The sequence below is a fragment of the Vombatus ursinus genome, unplaced genomic scaffold, assembly GCF_900497805.2.
Source record: "Vombatus ursinus unplaced genomic scaffold, bare-nosed wombat genome assembly UNPS02014804.1, whole genome shotgun sequence".
Lineage (NCBI taxonomy): Eukaryota > Metazoa > Chordata > Mammalia > Diprotodontia > Vombatidae > Vombatus > Vombatus ursinus.
The window spans coordinates 13,173,984-13,184,011 of NW_020954582.1; the positions used below are offsets into that span (position 1 = coordinate 13,173,984).

General features: G+C 41.5%; 1 protein-coding gene across 1 annotated transcript in view; it reads right to left on the reverse strand.

Moving 5' to 3' along the window:
• DNAJC6 (DnaJ heat shock protein family (Hsp40) member C6) overlaps nucleotides 1-10,028 on the reverse strand; it is a 67,755-nt gene continuing 57,727 nt past the window's right edge. The window contains exons 17-18 of the mRNA XM_027874014.1: nucleotides 5,938-6,114; nucleotides 1-2,389 (exon numbers count right to left, since the gene is read on the reverse strand). Coding sequence (XP_027729815.1) covers nucleotides 2,288-2,389; nucleotides 5,938-6,114 — 279 coding nt within the window. The 3' untranslated portion in view covers nucleotides 1-2,287. The remainder of the gene's footprint in view (nucleotides 2,390-5,937; nucleotides 6,115-10,028) is intronic.

Genomic DNA, 10,028 nt, shown 5'->3' on the forward strand with positions numbered 1-10,028 from the left:
TGAGCTTTTTAATATATATATATCTTACAAACGTCTGAGACCAATCACACATTTCATTGTGTAGAGTATATTTACAAAAAAATATATATTACAGTATTTTTTCCTTAGTGAACAGTTGACCTGAACATCAGCAAGCTGTCGCTACCAAATGTTTAAAAGGAATGCAAAAACCTCTTGTTCCATGTAAGTTAAGAGCTTCAAGATCAGCCAGGGGTCCAGAATCTTAATGCATCCAGAAAGCAAACATGGTGGCGGGGAACCCAAATGTTTCAGGTCAGGAAAGAGCCTCTCTCTCTTTGCTGAGTGCATAAAAGTAATGGTGTTGGGAGCTATGGACACTGATGGGTTATCCCATACATGATACAAAGCTAATAGATTTCTATCATTTCAAAATGTACATTACATCCGCAGGAGATCCTTTTTCTTTTATTAGTAGTAGTATTATATAGGCGTCATTCACACAATATCTACAAGATGGGGATGAGAACAAAACAAGTCACAGGACCGTGGCTCACATTCCAGTTTCAAAGAGGACAAGCACAGACTGGACCAAAACATTGTTTCTGAATGGGTTAATAAATAACATCCAGTTGGTTATGGTTACCCCAAATGCTTTATGTTTGTATAGAAGGGAAGGTGGGAAGAAGATCATGTGCAGGTTTCACATCATTAGTCAATGGCAGTAAATAAATATGAACCGTATACGCCAGAAAAGGGAGTGGGGAGGGAAGCCAATGATGAAGAGGAAGGGGAAGAAGAGAGGTGCCCTACAGAACAGGATGTATTCTGACATGCTGCTTTTTCAGTATTTTCAGCGCTGTAAGGAAATTGAAATGGGCACAGAAATGATTGTCTTTAGAAATACCAACTTGAGCAATATTTCCATATTTGAGATGGAATTTTCCCTAAAGAATGAGCCCAGAAATCTTCTTGTCCGTCTGTTGGACCTACTTTCTCAGTGAAGTAAAGAAAGAGGAGGTGAGATTGGGTTGGCCGAGGACATTTTTAAGAAAACGAACTGTTCCTAACGCTGTGCTGAACTCCAGCTTGGAGGAGAGTGAGGCTGCCAAGTTTGGTGATCTCCCAGGTAGAAGTGTATGCATGCTCCCATTTGGAAGTCTTTTCATACCAATTAACCCTGTGGAAGGAGCTATGGACCAGGGAGGGTCTAGGCTTTCCCCAGGTGAATAATAAGCAAGGAAACAATGGCAAATCACGTGACTCAGTCTGGAAGTAAACTTGAAGTTTTCTAAGTACTGACCCTTCCCATTCTTTATTTCCCAGATCCTTGCTATAGCAGGAAGTTTCTTCTGAATGCAAATTCTGATAAGTGCAAGACAAGGCCAACTCCTTTAGAACCCATTTCTAGCCAAGGACAACATTTGTGACCAAGAAAAATGATTAGAATAAAAATCCTGGGGCAATTTACTCCACCCCCCCATCCCCTCAGTTAAAAAAAAAAAAGTTCCTCTCCATCCGGCATAAAATTAGTCAATGGTAGGTTTTTCAAAAGATAGTTAGCCACAGCTTAAACAAAAGAAATAGAGCTGAGGACCCTAAGCCTCTTTGTAGGGACAGGGACCTTTGACATGCTCTTTTTACTTTAATTTAGCCAGCCAAAACAAGTGATAATCAGTGGTTATCCTAATGGAGACAAATCCCAAGTTTCACATTAACTTACAAGTAATCCACAAAAGGCTTATGGGCCAACCTAACTGTACAGAATGATGCTCTACTCTAGGCAGAAGTAGATATCCAACCGGGTTGGGTCTGCTGAGTTGTCTGACCCCGTGACATGGAAGACATCTTTTTGACACAATCTAAAAACCAGCCTCTAAAAAAAATCCCTATCTTCCATCAGGGTAATTGCTTTCCCAAATTTTTGCTCCCCTTTCCCTAGAGTGTAAAAATTCTACCCCTTCTTGGGCAAGGAGATGAAGGTCACTTCTGGTCCAGTGTATATCATCTCTCCTCCCCAACCCCTCCCACTCCCCACTCCCCTCCCCACATTAAAACTCTCTGTATACCGCTTCAGTTTCCATAGGCGTATGGAGTATAGTCATTGGATCTCCAATGTCACTCACATGTCTACAACATTCTGGAAGGTTTAAGGTGATAACATCTGGAATCCTAGCCTCCTGTTTCTTTATTCATCAGGGACGGGCAGAGAATGTAACTGTTTGCTGTTGAGGGATATTTCATTTGGGTTCATCTGTGAAAATCTCCATTGGGACAAGAGAAAGAAGCATTAGCCTAGGTCTGTAGCAGAGACAGAGGAAAGAACAGGTTAATACAAGGGCTTTTGGCCTTGATTTTCAAATTCTGACCAGGCGTCATTGAGCTCCATGAAGATCATCTTCGCGTATTGTTCATAGGGCTGTCCAGTAGCCTGGAAGGAAAGAAGAGAAGTAGACAATGGCTTACAGACCATGGATCACAAGTCAGTGTCAAGGAAAACCGTGCTCTCAACAAGAGAGCTTTTAATGAAGGGAAACTGCCAAAGGTCCTCATGAAACCTTTGCTTTTTTAGAAGGCAGCTGAGTAGCTTCGTGGATACAGTGCTCGACTTAGAAGTGAAGAAATCCTGACTCACATGATAGCTGTGTGACACCAACAAAATTACATAACCTCTCTGTCTCAGTTTCCTCATTTGTAAAATGGGGATAATAAAAGCATCTGTCTCACAGGCTTGTTATGAGAATCAGATGAAGTGCTTGGTAAACCTTAAGTGGGAGGGGGAGAGAAAAAATGAAACTTACATGATAACTTTATTATATATTTACAAGAGAATAGCAAGTTGCATATGAAAGATTTGCAGTTTCACGTGCAATCATCTTTTTTATTATTCTATGTTATGGAAATTCTTGTTTTATTCCAAAAATTAAAATAAAAATTGTAAAGGTCATTACAATTATTGGCATTATTATTGAGATAACGATTACTAGTAACAACGTTATTGATTTCTAACTCTAAACTTGCATCCCCTCAGAAGAATTCCCAACTATGGAGAATAATAGAAAGGCCAATGATAAGTTTAGAGCCCTAACTAGCAATCTTCATACTGAGGCAATTCAGTTCTATTCAAGCATTTATTAAGCACTTAAATGTGCCAGGAACTATGTTAGGCACTGGAGATACAAAGAAAAAAACAAAACAGCCCCTTCCTTCCAGAGAGCTTACACTGTTCTTGAGAAGGGTACAAGCAATATAAAAGGCTACCTTCAGTTCGTTGGGTGTGTGTGAGGAATCCCCAGGACTTGGAAAGGGTGTTCCTGGAGAGGCTTTGAGATTAGGGTGGGGTGCTGGGGAAGCCAGGGAGCAGGTGGAAGAGGGAGGAGAAGCATCTAACTTGGGAGCAGCCACCAGAGAGAGGAAGATGCCACGTGATAGTTTCTATTTTTTCTAAATTTGTTTCCTATCTGGGATTTCATCACTGTAGGGATCTCCCAGTGAGGAAACGCTCTCAACCAATGCAGACTTAGAGTTGCCTGGAACACTGAGAGATGGAGTGATTTGCCCAGGGTTACAAAGACAATAAATATCAGAGGCAGAACTTAGAACCAAGTTTTCTTGACTCCAAGACCCTCCATCCATCATGTCACACTGCTTTGGCAATATCTTATTATAACTAATTATCCTTACACGCAATAGTTGGTATGCTACCACAGGGCTGGAAGTGTCATCAGTACCCCTTGAAATTTTAGTGAACTGGGCCAAAAGCCCTGGTTTTCCCCTTTCTCCCCTTTCCAGCCATAAAAAAAGCAAATTTGATTTCCTGATAGAAAACTCTGATCAGAAACCCCAACCCCCACCCTTCGGCTTTTAGAAAATAGTATGTCAACTCCTCGAGGGCATGGGCTATTCTTGTGTTTCTTATTTTCCTTTGTATCACCAGTGCCCAGCACATAATACACACTTAATAAATGCTTTTTGATTGGTGGATTAATTAATAAAGAAGTGGCTACCTACCAGGAAAAGATTCATGGTTCCTTCTGTCTCCCTAATCTCTCATGCCTTCAGATTCTCACATTCCCTTTTCTAAAGAACATTCTCAATTTTTCATTATGGTGAGAGAAAGGATTATTAAATAACCATCTCTGGAACTTTTCATACGACACAATGGGATTATCATAAGACATGACTCAGAAGTTGGTTTTCCTGACTCTAAGCCTCTCCATCCATTATGTCATACTGCTTCCTGGTAGCTTCTTATTATAACTAATAATCCTTACTAACTTGGTGCTACAAGCAGTAGTTGGCAGTTAGGCTTCTAGCCTGAAGGCAGGTAGGTGAGGCGGTGGGTGGTATGCTGGACTTGGAGGAGTCTGGAAGACTTGAGTTCAAATCCTGATTCAGACTGGTTGTGTGACCCTGAGCAAATCCCTTCACCTCTTTCAGGCTCAGTGTACCTTATCTGAAAAATAATCTGTAAATAACAGCACCTATCTCACAGGGTAGCTATAGGAATCCAATGGAATAAGTTTATATAAATGCTAGAGGCTGCTATTATTGGTGTTGTTATCATCATTACTTTTTCATCTGTTTAGGTTCAGAAAATAAAGTTGTTTCATGTTAGTCCACCTGCACAATGGGATGAAACTGACATATGTACTTTACAAGCCCTGTTCCCTGGGTCTTACATTAACCATACTGCCATCCTGTTCAAATTGGATGGTTCTCAGGATGGCAATGTGGCCCAGCCCAGTCTGTTATTCTTCCTCATGATGTTTTCTCTTCTGTTAAACCTGAACAGAGGCAGGACCTGCCTCTGACCCACCCAGGCTGTGTGACCCTGGACATGTTGTTCAACCTCTCAGTGCTTTAGGCTACTTTCTGAGACTGGAAGATGCAGACCTCCATTTCCAGAGAGAGCTTTCTCACCCAGAAGTTCCAGGGTGTCAGTGAAATCCTGGATCAATCCATAACCGTATACCTGAACAATGCAGGTGTCAGCATGCATGTGGATAAATCAATGAGAAGCTGACATTTGCAAGCCCCTTGAGAACAAGGGCTATTTTGCTTTGACTTTGTGTCCCCAGTGTTCAACACAGTGACTTACATACAGTAGGTGTTTGATAAATATTTGTTGACTACATGAAAATTATTTTGAAAGCTAAGAATTTGACCCTATTGATTTCACTGTAGTTTAGGGAAGTCAATCAATTGATCAACAAGTGCTGATTAAACACCCACCATATGCCAGATGTTATGCTAGATGCTGGGAGTATAAAGACAAAATGATAAGAGACCCTGCCCTTGAGGGGCTACGTTCTACTGAAAAGACAACACATATATAACTAAATACATGCAAAATATATGCTAGCTACTAGGTGCTGGGGCTGGGGAGGAAGAAGGAGGGACCATGCATTTATTAAGTGCCTACTGTGTGCCAGGCACTGTGCTAAGCACCTTACAATTATTATCTCACAGATAAGATCACAGATCCTATCCTCCTTGGCCTTGTCTTCCATTCTTCCATACTAGAGATCACACTATGGAAGACTTAACCCTTTCAGCTCTGGAGCTCCTTCCCTGGGGCCCATGCTACCTCGATTGATGAGTACCTTATATGGACCACTCTATCCCAGTTGTCCCACTGCCCTATACCTGTGTCTCATCTATTGTATTATAAGCTCCACGAGGACAGGAACTATTTTGTTTTTGTATTTTTATCTCCAGTGCTTGACACATAATAAGCACTTAATAAGTGTGTTTTGATTTCTTTATTTATTCATTCTGTAATTCATACATTCATTCTTTCATTCATCCACCAAAATTTGCAAGGCAGAGTGTCAGGCACTGGGGATCCAGAGATGATGAGAAAGCCTGTGACTTATGACAACAAAAATACAAGTGGGTGCAAAGCAAACTACAAAGCGGGTGTATTCCCAGAAGAACATGGGTAAGCTGTAGCCAGCTTCCTCCAATTCTACTCACTTTGTCTGGATGTACCACGAGCACGGCCCGCCTGTAGATCTTCTTCACCTGCTCAGGAGTGACCAGGTCAGCCATGCCCACAGGCTTCCACTTGGTCTCCCCCGCCCACAGCACCGTGTGCATGGTGGACAGCAGCGCCCTGATGTTCCTCTCCTTTCCTTCTATCCATTCCAGGATCTGTGAATCAAGAATCAGAAATCAGCACCTAATCTTTCAACGACCAGGATCACTCTACTACATGGGAGGTAGCTAAGTGTCAGAGTATATAAGACAGCATAACTCAACTGTCTGTGAACTTGGTACAACCATGAGTGAAAGCATGAAGAGGAAGATAGTACTGGACTCGATATCAGGAAAACTTATGTCTAAACCCCACTTCTGCCACTTACAATGGGCAAGTCACATAACCACTCAGATGTTCAGTTTTCCCATCTTTAAAATGGGAATCATACGACCTGGACAAGAATTGCCCAGGACAGACAAACTTGGATGGGTTGCAATCTGCATCATTGGAAGGAACTTCCTAAATGTATCATGGATCTAAGTGAAGATTGAGTCCCTATTTGAGAAGTCTATGAGAAGACATGATAATGTTATTTGGCACTATATAATGCAAAGCATTTTTGCATATGCTATCGCATCTGAGCCTCATGTCGATAGAACAATGGACTTGAAGTCCAGAAAACCTCTTTTCAAATCCCACCTTGGACATTTACTAGGTGAGTGAGTGCAGGGAAGTCAGTCTCTTGAAGTCTCAGTTTCCTTTTCTGTATAATGAGGGGACTAGACCCAATGGCCTCACAAGGACTTTTGCAAGTCAGCTTCTAGGAACCTAAATCCATGACCATAGGCTTCTATGAACAACCCTATCAAATGCAATGAGATTGGACATGGAGGTCGGGGCCAGTTGGCCGATGATTTGATATACCTGCCTGAGGAGTTTATATTTCATTCCAGAAGCAATAGGGACATAAAAATAAAAAAAGCAAGAAAATTCCAGCCCTTAAGAAGCTTATATTCTTATAGGGGAGATAACACATAAAAGGGAATAGGTTGACCTTTATAGAGCATACTATAGTAATGAATATTCCTATTTTCCAGATAAGGAAACTGAGATTGAGAGTTAAATGACTTGCCTAGTATTGATTCTACACTTAGCAAGGAAAGGAGCAGGATTCACACCCAGAGCTTTCCATCATCCACATACCCAGATGCTACACCAAGTTATTGTTCTACATACGCAAATCAATCTCTAAAATTTGAAAGTATCATGTAAATGCCAGTCACTACCAGTAATTAAAAATAGCTGTTCTCAACACATGGGTCCCATATGAAATATATGCCAAATTTAAAAAAAAAAAAAAAAAGCTTCCACTACAGAAATCCAATGCTTAATGAAGCTAGTGGGGAGAATGATTCTGCTCAGAGAGACAATAAATAAAAAGACAACTCACAAAATGGCACCCAAGGCATGAAATCATCTGCAGACCATCGTCCTGGGGCTTGAATGGGCCTTAGAGACTTTTAAATACAACCTCCTCATCTCACAGATGAAGAAACTGAGGCCTGGAGAGGTCAAGCAACTTGCCCAAGGCCATACAGGTAGAAAATGTCAGAGGTGGGATATGAACCCAGGTCTTCTGACTCCAGAGCTAGTCTTATTTCCACTATATCATGCTGCTGCAATCAATGTAAGTCACAGAATCTCAGACTAAGAAGAACTTCAGTGGTCATGAGTCCAATAAATACCCCATTCCAACATCTGACAAGTAGCCATCCAGCCTTTCCTTGAAGATTTTTTGGGGGGAGGATAGGGAACACATTAAACTGACCGGGAAGCTCATTCCACTCTGGGAACAAAGACCCACATTCTTAATACTGATACTCTACCAATGATGCTGTATTACTGTGAGTCAGGGAGCACAACTGTCTCCAAGAAATTACAAATGGCATGTATTTCTTAGACAGCAATGGACAGGCTTGTGGTGGGTGTGAGCTGATTCCAATATCCTACCAATAAGGAACCAAAATGAACTGGAATAAGGGATGAAGAGAAATGGATGTCTGAGAAAAGGCAATGGGCTGGGTAATGGACTGGCAGCTTGACTTATCCACCAGTCTCCTCTCCTCTTCACATCAAGGACTAGAATGCTAAGTCCCCAGATAGACTCCCCATTGGAGGATTTATGGGGGGGAAATGGCAGAGAAATCCATTGGATGACCTGTGAGCTCAACCCCTGAGGGGAATATCCAAAAACATCCATTGGAGGATCTGAGCTTTTTCTCTCACATGAACTAGTTGTCACCTCCGGAGCCAGCAGACCAAGGCAAATTCCTCTTTGGTGGGAAGATAGATACCAGAGTTGGCAAGGGTGACGTTCCATAGCAAAGTGGAACTAAGTGGCTGTTTGCTTCCCTATAATCACTATTTGCATGATAACAAAATCATTTTCTCAAGCCTGCTTTGCAGTCTTGTTCTCTGAAGTGACCTGGGGGCACAAGATGCCTGTCGCTTATTCACAGTGTCACCCTCGAAAATCATTTAATCTTCTAAGGCCTTCAATTTCTCCCTCTGTCAAGAGAAGATTATACTCCTTCTGTGTTTGATAACTGATTTAAGAGTCTGTAATCAAAGGGTAATGTTCCCAGGGCAGAATTAGCCTTTTCCAGAGCAATTTTCCTCTCTGAAGATCAAAATTGAGCTGTGACTTCTCACCACGCCCTAAACAGGAGAAAATTGAAAGCGAGAATTGGAGGCTTATAGCCAAAGAACATTGGAATCTGGCCGCAGGTAAATCTGTGGGAGGTTTGTTTAAATCATGAGCCAGATGGATCAGAATTGGTTCAAAGAGGGAAATACACATAAACACGTATACTATATGTGTGTATGTATATACACACATACACACACATTCAGTTGTGTGTAAGAAATTGATCTTACCTAACAGGGAAATTAAAGGGGAAGTGGATAAGACAAAGAGGACAAATGATAAAAGAGAGAGCAGATTAAGGGAGGCAGTGGTCAGAAGCAAAATAGACTTTTGAGGAAGGACAGGATAAAAAGAGAAAAGGGTAAACAGAAGAAAATAGGATGGAGGGAAATACAGTTCGTCATCATAAATGGGATGAGCTCGCCCATAAAATGGAAGCAGATAGCAGAATGGATAAGAAACCAGAATCCCAACAAAATGTTTATTACAAGAGACATATTTGAAACAAAAAGACACAGAGAATTAAAATACAGAGATGGAACAGAATCTATTATGCTTCAGTTGAACTAAAAAAAGGCAGGGTTAACAATCATGATCTTAGACAAAGCAAAAGCAAAAAGAGACCTAATTAAAAGAGTTAATCAGGGAATCTACATTTTGATAAAAGGCACCACAGATAATTAAGTAATATCAAAAAATTTTGGCAGCAAATTTTCCAGTCAAGAAAATTGAGGCCACTCACCACAAGCTTAGCCTTTGTTCATCTCCCATTCCCCTGCCATCAGGCCTCACTGTGTCCTCTGCGACCCTCACCTCTAATGAAGAGGCAGTCCTCCTGGTCAATGCCAACCTCTCTACTCACGCCTTTGATCCTATTCTCTCCCATCTTCTCCAGCAGATTGCCCCCATTTTCATCTTTCGTCTCACTCCAGTCTTCAAACTCTCTTCTTACTGGCTCCTTCTTTAATGCCTACATGCTCTCACCTCCTCCATAAAACAAAAAAAGCCCTCACTAGGTCCCAACATCTTATTAGCTAGAACTCTCTTTCCCTCTTCCTCTTCTCAGCTATCCTTAGTGTCTCCATTTCCTTGCCTCAATCGCTTCCAAATCCTCTAATCTGGCTTTTGGCCTCATTACTCAACTGAAACTGTTCTCTCTGAAAGAATCAATGATCCCTTAATTGTGACATCTAATGGCCTTCTCTTGGTCCTCATCTGCCTGAATGACTCTGCAGTCTTTAGCACTATTAACCACCCTCTCCTTCTGCATTCTCTCTTCTCTCTGGGTATTCACAACACTGCTTTTTTTCTGGCTCTCCTCCTACTTGGTTCCTGCTGAATTGAGGTTTTCAAGCAAAGGGTGGGTGACCTTTGGTCAGG